The 20487-nt window shown below is 35.1% G+C and overlaps 2 protein-coding genes across 3 annotated transcripts in view; both read left to right on the top strand.

The window, feature by feature from the left end:
- Nucleotides 1-15482, top strand: part of LOC136417078 (probable cationic amino acid transporter) — a 33314-nt gene extending 17832 nt beyond the window's left edge. Inside the window, exons 4-14 of one of the 2 annotated variants that reach the window (XM_066402574.1) lie at nt 6681-6911; nt 6961-7341; nt 7435-7618; nt 7680-7804; nt 9571-9732; nt 10578-10722; nt 10782-11222; nt 11278-11556; nt 11615-11752; nt 11808-12110; nt 13416-15482. In XM_066402574.1, the coding sequence (XP_066258671.1) occupies nt 6681-6911; nt 6961-7341; nt 7435-7618; nt 7680-7804; nt 9571-9732; nt 10578-10722; nt 10782-11222; nt 11278-11556; nt 11615-11752; nt 11808-11910 (2189 nt within the window). In that variant the 3' untranslated portion in view covers nt 11911-12110; nt 13416-15482. Of the gene's footprint in view, nt 1-6680; nt 6912-6960; nt 7342-7434; nt 7619-7679; nt 7805-9570; nt 9733-10577; nt 10723-10766; nt 11557-11614; nt 11753-11807; nt 12111-13415 lie in introns of those variants that run through there. The other variant, XM_066402573.1, reaches the window with a different exon arrangement.
- Nucleotides 15483-15788: 306 nt separating this feature from the next.
- LOC136417093 (uncharacterized) lies at nt 15789-20429 on the top strand. The gene is made up of 5 exons (XM_066402596.1): nt 15789-15946; nt 17391-17447; nt 17560-17754; nt 17863-18018; nt 18318-20429. Exons 1-5 carry the CDS (start codon nt 15890-15892, stop codon nt 18510-18512), a joined length of 660 nt encoding a protein of 219 aa, XP_066258693.1. The 5' UTR covers nt 15789-15889; the 3' UTR covers nt 18513-20429.
- Nucleotides 20430-20487: the final 58 nt, after the last annotated feature.

Here is a 20487-nt window from a genome sequence, read left to right as displayed (position 1 = left end):
AAGTGACATCTTTTTGGAAATATCTTTTAAAAAAAAGTTAGGAAAAAATAAAAACGGTATAGCAAAATTTTTATTTTTTTTTAATATCTCTGGAAATATTCTAAATTTTCCTAAGTTCGAAGTGACATTTTCTTGGACACTAAATTGTGCAACTTTGCTCCAATTTAAGTGACCTCGTATCTCTTATAGTTTTCGAGATCTCGATGATACACTTTGAATTTGGACCACCCTGTATACATAATGTTTTCTAAGTATAGTCCATAACTTCAGGGCACAACTTCTTATGGTGTTAAGAAAAGTTCCTATAAACATGCGTCCGAAAACGCTTAGATTCCAAAATACAGCGTGTTGAAAATTAAAAAATACAGGGTGAACCACAAGTAACGCGTTAGAATTTTATGACTAAACCAAGAAATTTTTTTACTGTTTCTATTTTGGAATGTATGCAGACAAACTAAGGCTACATTTAAAAATTATTTTCAAAGTATATAAAGTATCTCAAACATATGTAATTGATCAAAGTTGCATTTTTTTAATGGGGGCCCCTGGATATTACATCATTTTTTAATTCAACCATCAAAATGAAGTTGAGTTTAATTAAAGATTATCGTATTTATTTCTAGCGGTTTTTGACATAATTCACTTTTTGTTAAAATGCAAGATAATTTTCAATATCCAATCTCTCATCCTATATTTAAATGTGTGAAACGAAGTTTCAATATGAAGCCAACAATGGACCAAATTTTTTACCGCAATTTTAACAAATTCTCCAAATTATACAAAATGTTATAAAAGTAGCCTCAAATTCGTACAATTTTTAACTGTTCAGAACTCCTTTAATTTAAATGGGGTACTTAGTATATCGTGTTGCTGTTAGATGTCAAATTTAATTATCTATTTATTATTTTTTGGTTTATTTATTATTATTATCTTTAAAGTTCTCTATACCTAGCTCTACTCAATTTCGCAAAAAATATACATTTTTAGAAAAATGTCGAAATAGTCTGTTTCAGTATTATGCGATTACTCCAAATAAGAAACAGTTAAAAAGTCTCTTGGCTTAGTCATGAAATTCCGAGGTGTTACTCGTGGCCCACCCTGCATACAGGGTGTAACTTAAGTGATGTCATTAATTTTAAGGGGTGATTCCTTGTCATATTTTATGAAAAAAATGTTTATATAAATATATGTCCTAACTTTTATCATTTTTAAGATGCAGGGTGTCAAAGTTTTATTAAAAAATTGATTTTTTATTAATTATTCAAAAAGCTTTGCGCCAATTTTGATGAAAATTGGCATGTTTGTTAGCATTAACAAGGGGCTACGTTTGATGTTATTACATTTTAAATAATAATTCCAGTGACGTCGCAAATGGTTACCTGATTAATACATATGTATGATGTGATTATTGTACGCCACCGTTTTTTCTGAATTTGATATTTGTATCAGATTAAACAATTAAAAATGCTACTTTCTTGTCCTTTGACTTTTTTTGTGACTCGCTTGATTTTTGGGAAAAAAATAAAAACTTATTTGAGTTTGAAATATCATCAAAATTTAATTAAAGTAAATGCTCAAAATGAGAACAGCGACTGTCAATACAAGCATCGAATTTTCTTCTCATCGATTGTCGCGTACGTTCGAAAATTCCTGGAGTGTTGGTTAGAGTGAACTTTAATTACATTAAATTTTTAAAATAATAGAAAATACCTATTATGAAAACATTATTTCGATATTTTTATTTTTTTAGTATAAAGCATTTTTAGTATAAAGTCAATTTTTATCTGCCGCCAGTGGTGCAATTAGGCGTGAGCCAGCCGATGTTTTCGTCATAAAACGTAGAACGCCAATGCCTTTTTTAACATTTTTATTATTTTCGGACTGTCCTAACATTTTACGACAAAAGAGGCATATTGATTTTTTGCCTAATATCACTCTATTTTTAGAAACACGACAGACTTTAACAATGTGTCGAAACTGATTATTTCTATGATTGTTGTTTGCAGTTGCCGGTTGTTTTTCTAAAAATAGGTTAGTATTAGGCATAAAAACCAAGAAACCACTTTTGTCGTAAAATATTAGCAGAGTCCGAAAATAATAAAAATATTAAAAAATACCTTGGCGTTCTATATTTTCTAACGAAAATGTCGGCTGACTCACGCCTAACTACGCCACTGGCGGCAGATAAAAATTGATTTTATCCTAAAAATGTAACTCCTTATCAACGTGCAATAAGGGCAAAATAGCATTGACCGTTCCAAATTTATTTCAAATAATAATATATGTATATTTTTTAACTTCAACACCCTGTATCTCGCAGTCTAAGCGTTTCCGGCCACATGTTTATAGAAACGTGTTTCCTTCAAATATCATAAAAATTGTGTTCTGAAGTTAAGAACCATATTTAGGAAACGCCTTGTGTAAGACGGATTTTTACGATTTTTCGAGATGATCCATACTGTCCGTCCCGTCGTAATTGGTTTTACCACTTATACGTATTGTCGAAGAAGCTAGCGAAATTCATACGGTGGGTATAAAAGATCATCTAAGCTTATAGTTTATTTACGTCTACTATATCACCTGATGAGGGATAAATGGATTGTTTTAATGTAATTTCGAATTAAATTTCCCGTAAAGATTGTAAATTGCTTTGTATCCCATTACCCTTAATGATTCCTTTTTACGCCATGCTCATAAAACGATCTGCCCCATTATAAATTCGGTACATTAAGACAAAGGAAGGTTTCAGCGAGTAAATTACACTTCTAGAACATGATTTAAATAATAAAAGTGCCTGAGAGGAGAGGATTTGCTTGGGGTATTTAGTTGGTAGTTAGTAGTGATGAGACAATCCCAGCTATTTTAAGAATTGATCGTGGCTCAATTTAAAAAAAGGCAACTTCTGATCCGAGTTGGCAAGTTAAGTGTCACCGATGCATGGTCGCAATACAAAGTTAAACCACCGAACATATATTTACGATAGAAAGTTCACTCAGGCGAAGTACCTTGGCCTAGTCAGATCAAAGCAGCTCCGATAGAACTCGTGAAAGTCAATTGTGTTTCGTCGCTTATTTAGCTTCACTTTTATCATTCGATAGCACGCTAAAGTTATAAATGTTGCTGCTTTCGCTGCTTCCATCAGTTTACGATACGATACGAATATGAAGACGCACTAGCTCTTATCGAAAACAGTGCACCGGGAAGACAAAATGAAAAATAAAGCTCTGAAAAGCTTAAATCCGGAAACGCCGGAGGATATACTAAACCAGATAAGCAACTATAGTCTAAACAACATAATTCCAAAGACATGACCAGCGACTCCCACGTTCGGTTTTGACGAACGACATGCAAAAATCACACCTACGCGATAGAAAATCCCGAAGTCTATTTATGGGCATTAATAAAACATCCTACATCGTCTGGCACCGTGGTCTAATTTACAAATCATACAAATTGCAAAAGCCAAAATACCTACTTGATATCACGAAAATCCCATTGGAAAACAGGCAACTACTCGTACGAATTAACGACACTCTTTCTCTTCTTAAACAAGGCTCCCTTAGGGATTACCGCTTTGATCCTTCGTTTATAATGTACAAGGTGTCTCTGAACATAGTGCCATAAATACAACCACATATTCTAGGTCCCAAAATACGACGAAAACTTTATGTAAATATACAGGATGTAATTTAAGTGCCTGACCAAACTTCAAGGGGTGATTCTTTAAGTAATTCTAAGACGAAAAGTTTATTTAAACATAGGTCCGCTAATGCTTTGTTTTCAAGATACAGTGTATCAAACTTTTCCTAAAAAATCTTTTTTTCGTAAAAATTTTAATAAACCCTCAGCTGATTTTATTGAAATCTGACAATGTTATTTATGATTATTATTGTTACTTATGCGGCACTGACTTTTTTAAAACTTTTTTCGCATTAAGTACAGTCATGGCCACCCAAGTCACCAGATTTAAATCCGTTAGATTTTTTTCTTTAGGGGCATGTAAAGTCCTTCGTTTATAGAACTCCGGTCAACACTGAAGACGAATTAATCCAACGGATACGAGATTCATGTAATCAGATAAGATATACGCCTGGAATATTTCAACGTGTACGGCAATCGATGTTAAGACGAGCTAATGCTTGCATTGAAGTTGAAGGAGGACATTTTCAACAACTATCGTAAAATTCGTATTACGTATTGTTAAATGTTTTTTTACTAAAAAAATTGGGTATCATCTGTTTAAGAGTAGTTTTAATAAAGAATTTTTGTCGTTTAATATTTCTTAAATTTCTGGCGTTACTCTTGTGTACTCCATTAGCAAAAGGAGAAAAACAATTTCTAATTAAAAAAAGTCCTTTGTACTACATTAAAAACTGTCACCAAGTTTCACCGACATGTTAGTTTGCGTCTTTTTGATATTTAAGAGTTTGTTTTAATACGTAACGATTTTTTAAGAAAAGTTTGACACTCTATGTCTTGAAAATGAAGGATTACTAGACCTATGTTTATATAAACTTTTCCTCTTAAAATTACTCAAAAAATCACCCCTTGAATTTTACCACGTACTTAAAAAACATCTTGTATATCGAAATGCGTTTTGTTTTCGATATACAGGGTATAAAATGTTGATTCCTGAGAATGTTTTTTTAATTAATATTTTCAAAACGTTTCGAGATGTATTAATGAAATTTACTTTATTATAACTTTTTGTGCACTTTCCGAATCTTTCTAAAGAAATTGCTACATTTTTCCAGGAACGGGTAATACAAGGAACCAGCACTTACGAAGTACCTAAACTTTTTTGTGCTTAACTTTATTAATAATTTTATAAGAAAAATATTAAATTTGAAGATTTTTACATAAGAAAGGTATTCTTGCTGAAAGTCGAAATTTTCCACAGTTTTCGAGAAAATTGAGATTTGACAAAGCGGTGAATGCAATGTTTTATTATATAAATATCAAATTTAAAACCTAGTTGGTCTTGAAATGAAACAAAAAAATATCTTTGACATTTTCGCATATGACAACATTTATTATTAAAATCTGGTGGTTTTTCGTTGCCACCGGAACAGTGTTTACTTACAAATATTTTTAAAGAAAAAAATTTTAAAAATGTGACAATTTTTTATAGAAGTTCAGAAAGAGCACAAAAAGTTATCATAAAATACAAAATTTAATAAATTTATGTCAAAACGTTTCGAAAATATTAATAAAAAACCATCCTCAGGAACCAACCTTTCTCACCTTGTATATCGGAAATGAAGCGCCTCTCGATATATGTTTATATAGGGTGTCCCAAAAATCAATGTCAAAAATGGTATCACGAGATTATTTGGGTCAAAATATTAAGATTTAGGTCAAAAGTGATTTGAAGAAAGTTTCTCGTTTAGATGCTATTGGCGGTCAAAGTTCTTGAAAAAAAACATACTTTTTGCTATATCTCGAGAATGCTTCAATGGATTTTAATGAATCCCATTGTGCATTTATTCATTAGTACAGGGATTATTTTCATGTAACATTCATGTCTTTTCGCAATGTGAAAGTGGTAAATTCTTAGCCATCTTCGTACAAAAATTATCAGAACTTTTCATTGGGTAGCTGCATCGTATCGTTTTTTATGATGATGATACATTAGCCCTTTCTCCAACTTTTCTATTTCTTGGAAATTTCTCGTACGGTTAACATTTCACTTCGAAAAAATGATTTTCTTTTCTCATACAAAACACCAACTTGCCATTCTTTCGATAATTATCGACACTTGTCGATGTGAACGCTGACGTCACTTATGGAAAATGTCATAAAAATTAATCGAAATTTTTTAACGTTTCTTTTGAGTTGTTTCTTTTAAGGACAATAATGGCGTTTTCTAATGAAGAAATTACTGATATGGTTAAAATTATGGATTTTTGCAAGTTTTTTTATTTTTAAATTTTTTTTATGAATTCAGTCTTTTGATAAATTTTTATGACATTTTCCATAAGTGACGTCAGCGTTTACATCGACAAGTGTCGATAATTATCGAAGTAATGGCAAGTTGGTGTTCTGTATGAGAAAAGAAAATAATTTTTTCGAAGTGAAATGTTAACCGTATGAGAAATTTCCAAGAAATAGAAAAGTTGGAGAAAGGGCTAATGTATCATCATCATAAAAAACGATACGATGCAGCTACCCAATGAAAAGTTCTGATAATTTTTGTACGAAGATGACTAAGAATTTACCACTTTCACATTGTGAAAAGACATGAATGTTACATGAAAATAATCCCTGTACTGATGAATAAATGCACAATGGGATTCGTTAAAATCCATTGAAGCATTCTCGAGATACAGCAAAAAGTATGTTTTTTTTCAAGAACTTTGACCGCCAATAGCATCTAAACGAGAAACTTTCTTCAAATCACTTTTGACCTAAATCTTAATATTTTGACCCAAATAATCTCGTGATACCATTTTTGACATTGATTTTCAGAACACCCTGTATAACGTTTTTGTTACATTTTAGGACCTAGAGTACGTGGTTGAATTTATGGCACTATGTTCAGAGACACCTTGAGTATTGCTACGACATACAGGGAGTCGATTTGTGAAGCTCAATTTAATCAGTTTCGAAGAAAGACATCCTGTATATTATTCGATGATTAAACTGCAAGTTGAGCATGTGAAACAAACTCAATTCTATAGGGGCTTGTTATGCTGAGTTTGGAGTTCGAGTGCCTCACACCACAGGTTCAGCCTACATGTACTCCTACGTGACGGTAGGGGAGTTCGTCGCTTTCGTTATTGGTTGGAACATGATATTGGAGTACTTGATCGGTACCAGTGCGTGTGCTTGTGCCCTCAGCGCCTGCTTTGACGCCCTCGCCAACGGTGCCATCACCAATGCTTTCCACACGAGATTTGGGGAATTCATCGGTTAGTATTTCAGTCTTTGACACGCCTTTTGACTAACAGACGTACTTAGGCAGAGATCCGGACTACCTAGCCTTCCTGATCACGCTGCTGATGACGCTGGTGCTGGCCGCCGGCGTCAAGAAGTCACTGATCTTCAACAATATTCTAAATGCAATCAACTTCGCTGTGTGGATGTTTATTATGGGTGCTGGAATGTTTTATATAAACCCGGACAATTGGACCAAGCATGACGGATTCTTGGCTAAAGGCTGGCCTGGGGTGTTCACTGGGGCGGCCACATGCTTCTACGCCTTCATAGGATTCGACATAATAGCCACCACCGGTGAAGAGGCAGCAACGCCGAAAAAATCCATTCCCCTAGCAATAATATGCAGCCTGGGGATCATCCTAACAGCTTACGTTACCACCTCCATGATGCTTACTTTAATAGGTGAGACGAAAAGTCCGCTTCTCTCCTTTGGATCGATATGGCAACTGTCCGGGCGCTGATTGCATTATTAAAAATTCAAAATCCTTTTTTTAGTGCCGTACACGGATGTCGATGAGGATTCTGCCTTGGTGGGGATGTTCGGTCAAGTGGGAGCATTCCGATGTAAATACTTTGTAGCCGTGGGTGCCCTGGCTGGCCTAACCGTCTCTATGTTCGGATCCATGTTTCCCATGCCCAGGATCATTTACGCCATGGCTCAGGACGGATTGATTTTTAAGTACATATTTTTCCGTAAATACAATAAGTCTGTAATTTAATACTGAACAATGGCATTTTAGGACATTTTCCCAAGTGTGGCCCAGCACAGGAACTCCAGGCCTCGCCACGTTTTGCAGTGGGTTAGCCGCTTCCGTAGCCGCCCTTTTCATACGTCTGGAAATTCTAGTCGAGATGATGTCTATAGGTGAGACTTTCAAAATTTCATATAGGGTGTCTCAGGAAAAAGTGTTCCCCTTAAAATCGTTTCTGTTGTTTGTTAGAAAAAACACGTTAAAACACATCACCTTTGATAGGGAGGGTGAAAAAGTTATTTTCAAAATATCATCTCTCTACCCCTGGATACCACCTTTTGAAATTTTCAAATTGGAAGAGGGGTTGCGTCATACCTCGTTTGAAAGGTAATTATATATTCTATATAGTCAAGCTTTCATTTTTTATTTTTATATGTCAGTATTGAAGAAATTTAACAAAAATCAAACTACTTTATTTTAATAATTTTTATTGATATTTAATTTATTTTATCGTAAGAAATGTTGAGAGTGACTTCCATTGACTTCCATGTACTCTATAACGATTCGGGCACATAACTCCTCGAGAGAATCAGATTGCGTGTCATAGATTTTGGTCTTCAAATGTTCTCATAAGAAAAAATCTAAGGAACTAAGGTCAGGGGATCTCGCGGGCTACTCCATTGGACCTGTTCTGCCAATCCCTCTTCCAGGGAATTCTTCATCTAGAAATTGTCGCACAGTAGCAGTGTAGTGTGGAAGCGACCCATTTCGTTGAAAAACTAATTTTTATTTTGAGAGGCGGGGATCTTGTTCAAGTATTTCAGTTATCCTGGGAGATATGAAGTCTTATAAAACTTGTGGATAGTTTCTTCATTTAAGTTTCCAATAATGAAAAATGGTCCAACAATGTGATCAACTAAAATTCCCGCCCAAACATTGAACTTTTGAGATTGTTGAGTATGAACGTCTCGGAATAAATATGAATTGACTTCACTCTAGTAACGACAGTTATGCCTATTAACTTCCCCATTTAATTACAGTGAACATTCATTAAAAAATGTTGTATTATACAGCAAATGTCTGTTTAAACGTAACATATTAGTAAAGAATTCGCAGAGTTCTAATCAACTGTCGAAATCGTTTTCATTTAATTTCTGTATTACTTTTATGACATAAGGATGGAATTTTACTTCTTTTAAAATTCTATGAACAGTACTTGTTGAAATGTCGGATTCTTCAGCAATCTTTCATATACTAGACGTTCTATTGCCCATTTGAACTTGTCCCAGAAGTGCGATTTCGACTTCATCACCTCTTATTTTTCTCTGCTCTCATTTTTATGATACTGACTCACAATCTCGATTTTCTCTTGTAACGTATAAACCGTTTTAATCAAATTAAAAATTAAACGAACCGCAAAGCAATGTCTTGCTACGAAGTACTAAAATCATTAAGTGCAGAGGAAAATATCAATAAATTCTTTCTCCAAAAAAATTAGGATTTATCAATTGTGAATGGAGTGTTAGAAATATCTTTGTTATTAATACATTCAGGACGTGGAGATGTTTTGAGTCTAACTGTACACTTTCAGCATTTATTACAATACCATTCATGGTTAAAATCAAGTTTTTGTTTAATTTTTACAAAACCGATATACAAAAATAAAAGATAAAAGCTTGACCATGTAGAGAATAAAATTATCTTTCAAACGAGGTATAACACAATCCCTCTTCCAATTTGAAAATTTTAAAGGGGTAGTTTCCAAGAGTAGAGGGACGACATTTCGAAAACAACTTTTTCATCTTCTCTATCAAAGTTGACTTGTTTCGGCGTTTTTTTTTTTAACAGACAACAGAAAAGATATTCAGAATGGACACTTTTATTTGAGTCACCCTGTATAAATAGATACAGACCAAGCATTGGCAAAAAATTATTGCAGGCACACTGCTAGCTTATACCTTAGTGTCCACCTGTGTGCTGATTTTGCGGTACCAACCTCACTCCACCAATTTGGTAGAACTGCTTCCACAGAGTCTTCGCACCCCACTCAGGGGATCTCCTGTCAAAGATGGCTTGCAGCAAAGTCCCAATGGAACCGCAGGTAAAGGTGATGGTGTCTTGAAGTTACTCAAATCATTTCATTCATCTGTCAAATTTGATGTTACACTGAACCAATCACCGGCGAATTATAGTGAATATTTTCTATCTTTATGTTAAACTTGTGATTTGGGAATTAGATGTCGAAAAATTACAGCAGCGACATGTTTTTTTGTATATACTATTTTTCTCTTTACTGCTGCTACTAGTAGGGAAATGAGCGTTTGTCCCTATAGGTAACTTCTAATTGCTCCGCCTCCATCACACTGAACCACTTCCTCCACGTGCACTTTGTCACGCCCTTTGGGGGCGTGTCAGTATTCTCTCTTCTTGACCCAAGCCCGTCCTCCAGTCGTCGGTTTTAAATTCTCCTAAATTAGGGCAATTTTTACTAACTGACAGATTTTTCTTTACTCTTCGTGATGTCTCCGGCACATTACAGTCGCTTTATTGTTGGGATTTAAATATGAGCTTGTTCTACGACTGGATTTGGATAATATGTAAGGTTACACATGTGAAATTTTGGGTTTATCGTGCTTTTAATGTCGTTTCCTTGTAACAGGAACGTACTAAAGTCAAATTCCATAGCCATGGATAAAAATAATTGCACTGTAGACCGGCAATTGGACACTAAACTGATAACTGCACGGCAATACTACTGCACTCTAGACCACCTGTAGGCTTATTATGAAGACAACAGAATTAATATTGCGATTGTGTATCAATTTTTTGCCAGTGTCCTAGACAAATATATCCTCCGTACTCAGTCTCTTCCCCAATATCTTTCGTAGGCCAAAGCTAAACTTAAAGTTTAAACTACAACTTATCTCAAGCAAAAATGTTTTACAGGATTGTATCGCAATCAGTTAGCTCCGGAAGCCCTCAAGCAGGCTATAGACTCCAGCTTGGACATTCCCCACGGCCCAACACCCTCTCCGTCGCCCCTTCCGACACAACCAACCCAGCGAGTAATGGTTCGAAGAGTGACCCGCAGGTGAGGTCCCTTCACGCTTCTTCTCTGACCATCTGGGTAAAAAGATCGACTCTTTCCAGTTCCCCGGATAGCGATGATACTTTCGGAGCCGATGAGCAAGAGGAGGAATATTCCATGAGGGACGACCAATTCTTGGTATCCGACAGAACAGAAAATAAATTTTATGGGACTTTGCATGGGGCTGGAAGTGCTACGAGTACTGGAGGAGTAGTAGGTTCCACTGTAGGGCCTAGTTTAGGGTATATTGGAAGAAGACTGCAGGCGGCTACTTATTTGTGTCCGGCCATCTTTCCTTGGGTGGATACCGGGCCTGCCACTGAGGAGTCTGGGATGTTCGTCATGAAAATGGTGGGAATACTCTATATCCTCATCATAATTTTCGATCTCATCGTCGTGAATGGGATGGACGATATGAGCACTGCAACCACTTTGTTTCTCTGGCTGTTTTTCCTGGCAATCTTGGCTTTGCTTTTGGTAATTTCGAGAAAACCCCAAAACAGGCATGTTGGTTTTTTTTCAATATAAAGTTTTATCTCTGATGATGTAACGCCACAGGAATACGATTTTGTTCATGACCCCGGGGCTACCATTTGTGCCGGCCATCGCCATCACAGTCAACATCTATTTGATTCTAAAGTTGTCCAAGCTGACTCTAGTCAGATTCACCATTTGGATGACCTTAGGACTTATCATGTATTTTTACTACGGGATCAAGAACAGCATTCTCGAAGAGAAACCGGATGCTGATGGAAATATCGAACTGACCATAACGGACCACGAAAAAGGCAATAGTTTTAATAATCCCTCGCCTTACAGGGCCGACCAAAATATCTTGTAAGTGCAGCCTTGACAACGTTATAGCAGTTATACCATTATGGAACGTACGTTTCAGCCAAGACCATCAGTCCACGTATAACTGGAACCCAAATATGTCCTGGGATCACACTCCATCTTGGGCGCAGTCCAATAATTGGGGCAAACCCCAGTATCAAGTGGAACAGCAATATAATGTGGAGACAAATAATACCAGGTAAAGAGTGCGATTACATGTGAAATAAAGCGGATAATCATGGTTGATCTTGCAGGTCAGTTATCAATAAAGCAACCCCTAATCAGAGCACCACCACCTCAACAGGGAGTGGTTTGTTTGTGAGTGATCCGACTGCCTTTCCCACGTGGGACGACTAAATAATAGTCACGAATAGAATGGATTTTGTGTGAAATCATTCTGTTTGAAATAACACCGATTCATCCAATAGAGTTTAAGTATAAATAAACGTTCGAGGGTGGATCAAACATAAACTGGAACTTACCCGAAAATCACCCTGTGATAGCACGTACTAAGTTCTGATTGTATGCATTATTCCATGTCAAGGTGTACGAGGTACGTTAAAGAAAACGAGAATTTTAAATTTTTGGAAATAATTTTATTTATTTGACTAAGGCAATTTTATCCCCTTCGAAATAGTTTCCGTTAGTTAAGATACACTTATGCCAGCGCTTCTTCCAATATCCGAAACACTTCTGGACTCATACTTTAGAATACTATTTAGTTCTTTCAATGATGCTCATTTAATCTCGTCTATGCTCGCAAAACGACGATCTTTTAAAATTCTCTTCATTTTCGAGAAGAAACAGAAATCACAGGGAGCCATATCTGGCCAATATGGGGCCTGCGATGTCATTACAGTATCAAGTGAAACAACAAGTGGTTTTTAGCCAAAAATTTACTAACAAGCAATGTAGTGTGAGTGGGTACATTATCGTAGAACAAAAGTCATGGATTATTTTGTTACAAATTCGAATTGCTTCACGCAAACGACGTTGAACTTGTAAATAAAATTTTTTGTTGATCGTCTGACCTTGTGGAAAAATCATGGTGTACCAAGCCATTAAAATCGAAGAACGCTATGAGCATTACCCTCACATTTAATCGCACTTGTTGAGCTTTTGGTCTTAGCGATCCAGAATGCCTCCACTGGAATGATTGAGTCTTAGTGTCGATGTCATAACCATAAACCCATGTTTCATCACTTGTTATGATGCGTTTCAGTAGTTCTGGATCGTTGTCGATTACATTTAGCGACTCTTGAGCAACTTCCATTCGCCGTTGTTGTTGTTCGAAATTCGACAATTTAGGAATGAACTTTGCAGTCACACGGTTCATATCCAAAACATGCGAAACAATTTCATGGCATGAGCCAACTGATAAGCCAACATCTTCAGCAACCTCTCTGATTGTAATTCGACGATCTTTCATAACCATTTCTTCTACCTTTTCAGCGTTTTTATCCGTTTTTTATGTGCTGGATCGTCTGGTGCGCTCGTCATCTTCGACGTCTTCACGCCCCCTTCTTGAAAACGCTTAAACCACTCGTAAACCCTTGTTTTACTCATGGTTGATTCCTCAAAAGCAACGTTTAACATTTCTAAACCTTGGCTGCCCTTTATTCTATTTTTGTAGCAAAATTTAATACAAATTGTTTAATCTATTTTTCAAAGATCGCTGCTCGTGTCGAAGACAATGTAACTTTTTTGACAGTTGTCAACAGACTAAACTTCCAATGCGTCTACCAATGTGCACATTGCTTAGGGACATGTTTACCAACACAACTAGCGAAAAATCGCATAAATAGAATTAATACAGGTCACAAAACTTTCGTTATTTTTTGAACGCATCTCGTATCTCCTAGCCAAAACCCCCAACTTGCTTAAACAGGGCCAGTGCATGTTTAAGCATGACGCCTGTTGCAGATCTAAACATAAATCTTCCGTATAACACGCATCAAATGAGGGACTGTTAATTTAATGATTTTTTTGATCAACCCTCTCGTTTATCTAACCTCGTAACAATAAGTTACTTTTGCTTAGAGATAGTTATAATCATTTAATATTGTTCTGAATAAACATCGTTGAGTATTTTTAAGCTGATCATCAAACGATATTGACATAATTTCTTAAGTCCTCGGAAAAATCTCCTGTTGTAACCAATTGGGCTTCATCCTTCAGGAAAATATCTTGCCGTAGATTGAAATTTAAGATAAAGGGTGATAGTAGATCAACGAAAATGATTAATTTATGCGATAGAGTATCAGAAGTATAATAAAAGGTGTTACTGAAGTGACTTTAACTCGTATGTAAGCATAACGTGTCGGTGATTAAATAATTATTAAGGAAATATTATATCTGATGAGACAGTATTAGAAAACGTAAACAAATTTGTTGATTTTTAAATTTAAAATGTAATAATTTAAGAATCTTCATGTAGGTAGGTATTTAGATAGGATATCTAATTTTAGACTTGTAACTCACAGGTATTAGGCACAACTTCAACAATTTTCCCCTCTCGCATTAATACATTATAATTATAAGCAAAGATATATAGCAATTCTCAATCTTTACATTACTACTGTTATTAATATATTTATATAACAACATTTATTTTCTGTTCCTAAGGTACAAAAGTGGCACAGGGTGCCCCATTGTAACATATTGCGAACACTCCTCGAGTGTTAATATGTTCTAACCCTTTGAGACGGATTGTGCACTTTGACTTTTAATTTGTTTGAGAATATCGCCTCACGCACAAGCAAGGGTCGAGATCTACACTATTCTCGTTTAATACTTACTGAGAAGCATTTACCCTCTATTAAGGGTTTGGAAGAATACTTTTCTTGACGTTATGGTGACCAAAAAATACACTCTTCAGAATAGAACTGGTAAATTGTCCTATTTTTAGCATGCTCCAAAATGTCAAGAACTTTGCCATTGTGGGCCCATGTTAATATGAATTGCTTGTTTTAACAATTTGTATATCTAACATACTGACGTTTAAACCAGCTGAAATTATTGGATTTTGATTAAAATGTAATGAGACACCCTGTGCGTGTTATGTAGGTAAATGTAACAATCACACTTTCCAGAAAATTTCAACTTTTAAAGTCTTGTAAATCCACCAAAAATCTGCTTTTCAAAACCTAATGACTCTCCACGATTACCACCTTATTGCACTAAAAGTTTTTGAAATTGTGATACTAATTTTACAATTAGACTTTTAGGTTTAGAGCTGTTGTGTGTAAATTAATTACGGTGAAAATATCACTATCTCTTAAAACAATAATGAGCTACAGGGCACCAGACTGTTTACCTAAGTAATACTCCTTTTTTATGTTTGAGTGCATATCACGACTATGTACTGGCATATTACCGACAAACATGACTTTGTAATTATAATTGTTCCATAATTATGTTACTTATTATTAACTTGGGCCAAATAATATTTCTACTTCAAAGCTAAGTTTAATGAAGAAAAGATATCACATCACTGTAGTCTCGTAGTTTTATCACATTAACGCACATACATTTAGAAAACAAACATACAATAATTGATAATCCTTCAGGGGGTGTACATTTTTGTAAATAGTACTACATATTAGGTATTAAACCAAAGAGAGCTAAGATGCAAATAGACATTATTATCAATTTTTTCTCTCTATAGGTGCAACTTGTAAGTTTATGCTTGAAGTTGAGCATGCGACAGTATAAAGTGCATATTATTATAAAATATAATTTTTAAAAATGATCATTGGGTGTAATAATTGCAAGTAAAGAAGCCATGGTCCATTATTTGTCTTTTTGGCATTATTATTGTTACTTTGTATAGGTGAGCTATAATATAGAAATGTATAAGTTTTAACTATAGGAATTGCCTAAAATTATAATGTTCTCTTTAAATTTTATTAAAATGTATTAATCCGTTATTAATTATTATGTTTTCGCCCCCTTTTCCTTCCTCCCAGATAGTTTGAGTATTATGAAAAATTTATTTAGTTTATTTTCGCGAACACAGGACTTACCTACATTGTAAATAACGTAAAATATCACAGAATAATTGCAGAATAAAAGGATTAAATAAAGAATAATTATTACGACAGCATTTTACTTGATTTCTGGTAGCAAACGGCACCGTCGCATGTAAAATTTCACGAGAGCGCGATCCGTTTAAATGTCCCGCGTTTGTAGTTGTCATATGACATCAGAGTGAAAAGTCAACGCGCGTCACGTGACCCACGCTGGCCGCCATTTCGTGGGATAAACAACGACCGGGAAGGTTCGTGCTGTTTTGCTTAAGTTTGTGAGGTGAAAATTTCAAAGTACTTCCTCAAAGATGTCGGAAATTCAAGCCGCCAATAGCAATAATGCTGTTAACGAAGAAATTAGTCAGGTGAGTTACGCAGTTTTTAACGAATTTACAGTTTTGACCCAATGTGTAGTTGGTATTGAGGGATCCTCAGACTGTGAACGATATGGCTATGCCAACGGTAGTGCGCAATGCAAACTCGTGTTTCCTGTAAGATGACGGTCACAGTCAAAACTCACTGCTTGGCGAGGCCGTTAATAGCCAATTTTAGTGCATATTTTTGCTATTTCCATGTACCTTCCTAAAATATACCACGAGTTTAACACGAACCATAAAGAATTCGCCTTAAACCTTGGCGGAACATTTGGAAAGCTATTAAAAATGGAAATTGCTCGATGTACTCCATGGAATAGGATTTACGCCACGCGACACGTCTCTTGTATCATTGCACTCTTCAATGTAGTCGTTCTCTCGTAGGGCATGTCTTAGCTTTATGTTTACTTTTTGGAGGGAAAATTTAACATTGAACACGGAGTGTTTTCAATCTTTATTTAAATTTTACAAATTATCATGTAATTTAATATTTTGAAAGTGTTAATTTGAATTTGAGTCTGTATATTTAGCACATTGTTTAAACGAAATAACCCACTAAAATAAGTTCTGATTTAATGATAAATTATTGTTAAGGCTATATACCATTTCTAACCTCAGATATAGTTAACTATTCTGTATGTATGTTAATGCTGAAAAACCAGTTAGTACGGAATGTCATTCCCGAAGTACCTGAATGTGAAAACTTGTTACTTCTCTCAGCTACCAATCTTTAAACCTAATTGAGTGAATAACCAAGAAAGCATAGCATTTATCAGCAACTTTAAAAGGATAGATCCAGCAATGTGATGATCATGATATGATAATTGTATTTATCAACTGCCTGCCTCAAATAGCCTTTTTAGCTCCTTTGATCCTGGTTAATCCTTTATCTATTATTGCATTTTGCACAATACTAGATTTTCAGAAATTGCCATCATTCAAATGTTCGATATGTTTGAGTGTTAGTTTATAACGATTATTTTGATATGATAGAACTAGTGACTTTGTCTTCTCAAATGATTATATTGTTAGCAAGAAAAAAATGTCGAATATGTTTATAACAGCATATCATTGCCTTATTTCTTGGCCTCCATAATAGTTATTTTTCAGGTGGACTTGTAACCAAAGTACTTATTTAATGTTAAGTAAATTTATTGAATAATTGTTCTTAGACTCTTCAATATAAGTATAATCCAGCTAAGAAGACACTGTCACTATAATGAAGCAGACGTGAGGTCTTCATCCACAATAAATTTTAAGATGTTCGGAAAGTTTTAATTCCCTGCAGAGATTATTTTGTTTTAAACTTTATCTTAGCATCTACAAAGGTGATAACATCTGCAGTTTAAGTAGAGCTAGAACATCTTGTATACATGCAATACAAAGTATTGTATTATATAAATGTCAATTAAACTAAAGTTCATTTCCATTTTAGAATGAGAAGACCCCAAGAGGCAGGAAATCCAAGACTCCAAGAGGTTCTGCTTCTGAGGTATGTTATATTACACGTTTTTTGTAAGCAAATTAAGTTAGGCCTATTTTATGGTAAGGTGTAAAAAGTGTTTTAGTTTGAAAATAACTTTTGCATTATTTTTTTTTATTAGGTGACAGATACTCCTACAGAAGGAAGAAGGATAACTCGCTCAGCAGCCAAAGGGGTTCCTGCCACTCCACCACCAGCAAAGAAGGAACGTAAAAGCACAGCATCAGCTACACCCTCAGGGAAGGGAAGAGGTCGAGGCAGAAAGTCCAAAGTTGCTGTTGAGGAAAATTCAGAAAGTCAAGATGAAAGCAACAAAGTTAGTTAATAATTATAGAATTATATATGTATTATATTTTATATATTTTATATGTGAAGAAAATAGCTGAGATACCGACAAATCAGTAAATTTGAAATTTTTATGTAGGACACTACTTCAACAGAGCCAGAAGAGAAAAATAATGAGGCATTGAAAAATGATACTGCAAATACAGAGACAAAATCAGACGCTGAACCAGTGGAAAAAAATTATCATGAGGAAAAGGAAGAGGTGGCCAATAACAATGCAGCTGAGTCTTCCAAAGTAAGTTAACTGATCATAAATATAAAACTGCATGGTTTTACTAAAAACAAATTAAAGACAATTGTATGCTAAAGCGATACTCACGCTCTACTCAAGTAAAGCTTAAAATTTTATATTCAGATTTAAAAGTAATCAGTGTGTTTACACTAAAGTGCGCTCCACATTTTTTTGCATTCAAATGGGTATTGTGCCCATTTGACTGTGAGCGTAAGCCTTGCTTGACTCAATATAAATTGAATTTCATGATTCATGAATATTACATCTAGAGGAGGTTTATGATATCTACGAAATACTAATAGGAACCTGAAGCTACTGAAAATGGTTCCAAAGAGGAAGACAGTGTGGACGGCGCCTCCGCCAATTCATCAGAGAATGAGAAAAAGGAAGAAACGGCAAGCAGCACAAATAGCGAGGATGCGACGTCAGATACGCCGGCGCCTCCTCCAGAGGATGCCAAAGAAGACAGTACTTCGAACGAGCAGCCGACGGAATAGATGGACACTAGACGGACGCCTGCGCCCTTCTTGTATCTATATAAGTAACAACGGTAGGTTAAATGGCTTATGTAAGAGCAAAGCAAGTTTTTTGACTGTGTCTTGAGACTAGTTTTGCCATTGCAATGAGCAACTTCATTGGTTTGAAATATTTTCTTAGATTCGGATGAAAAACGTAACTGATTGATTTGTTTTGACTAGTAAGTTTTTAGTTTGTTATATGAAATGGATTTTATTATAATTGTATGCTAAGGCGGCGCGATTCCACTCTCCGGAAAGACAGACCTCACTTCTCCCCGCCAGTGGATAATCGCATAATAATATAACGTTATACTAGCAATTTAGATTAACTTGATGAAATACTTTTCGCCATTTGGGAAGCAAGTAGAAGTTGAATGAGTGTGGGCTTTTGTAATAAGTTTTCCCCTTTCGTATCTTATTATGTATGTTTAATAAAGGGCGATAGCCAAAAAAAACCTCAAGTAGGCGTTGAAGTATCAAAGGTATGTTTTGATGAATGAATCTGTTTTCAGTCAAATATTTTATGGTAAAGAGCAAATGACAGTAAAAAATTCCTTACGTTTACGGTTCACCCCCTATTGCGAGGTTTTTTTTTAATGATCACCCGTTATAAATGCGTTCGGCCGAATTTTTTTTTTTTTACTCTAATTTGTCTATAGTACATAAAATACACATGCCCGTATGTATGTACCTGACGCGCCTAAATTATTTATCCGTGGCCACTAAATGACTTGGTTTTTACCAATCGTTCCCTGGAACGATTTGAGGGGATTGTTTGGTGCCCGCCCAAAAAAGGGGGCATTAAAATCTGCATAACGGTATAAAAGATTCTTGTTTATTCCTATCATCAAACATATTTATCATAGAAGGTTAAGTCGGCTTTAGAACTTTGATCTTGTCAGATCAAAGTGCAACGTTGATAAAACCCAAAGAGAAGGTGTATTCACAATTCTGTTGTTTTTAAGTTTAAATGGGTTGAACGAAAACCCAGTACAAAAAAAGATAGGCACGTATAATTTTTTTTCTTCAATTCTATTTAAGAACAAAGTTTCCCAAACAATGGATGGTTGTTGGAGCGATGGAGTTGCACACTAATCTCAGTTTTGCCTAAGAGTAGTTATAATTTCACTGCTCTAACAACTCTTACTTTTTTGTGGAACATTGTTTCCAAATAGAATGAAGAAAAAATAAAAAATCCGCCTCAAACGTATAAAACATACCCTGTATGTTATTTACTTTAGATTGGACCTTCTAGCCAAACTGTTTCAATGTAATTCTAAGGTTTGTGAGATGTGTGTTTCCACTCTCTTACAACTATTTAGATTCGAAATTTGTTGAACACCTTATATGTATTCCAAGGAAGCTAGTGGCCAAACAAGCGGCTTCTATGAGTTGAACTATAAAAGTAGCAATGTGGACTGATTTTATGAAAGCAGTGGAAACACAACTTGCATGACATTTTGACCCACGACGTAAAAACCATTTTTCAGTAAACTAAAAGAGTTTGTCTAAACTTATTTAACATTTCTAGATAGCTTTATTAGTAAGTAGCGAATTTATCAAAGATGTCTGTCAACGCCATCGGATCATGTTTGAACATAAATGAACGTTTCCGACCGCTGTATTCAAAATTGGAATATAAACTTTTGTATGTACCTAATTGTAATTATATGCACTGAATAGGCGTTTCTTCAGATACCATCCCCTTCCCCTCTCTTCGTTTAAAGTAGTTGTATCAGTTGTTTGTATTTTTATAGACTTATGTAGTAATATATTTTTTCCTCGGCACGACGTCAAGTTGAAAAGAATAATTCATTACTTATATTAATGTATCAGTCTATTATGTACGGTTAAGTTCATGTGAAAAATAAGTACATTTTGATTAGAGGTAATAAATTAGTCGTTTTATTTCGTTTTAAGGATGTAGGTACCTCAGTGTTACTACTTAAATTCC

Source organism: Euwallacea similis, chromosome 26, assembly GCF_039881205.1.
Source record: "Euwallacea similis isolate ESF13 chromosome 26, ESF131.1, whole genome shotgun sequence".
Lineage (NCBI taxonomy): Eukaryota > Metazoa > Arthropoda > Insecta > Coleoptera > Curculionidae > Euwallacea > Euwallacea similis.
This window is presented reverse-complemented; position numbering and strand designations above follow the sequence as displayed.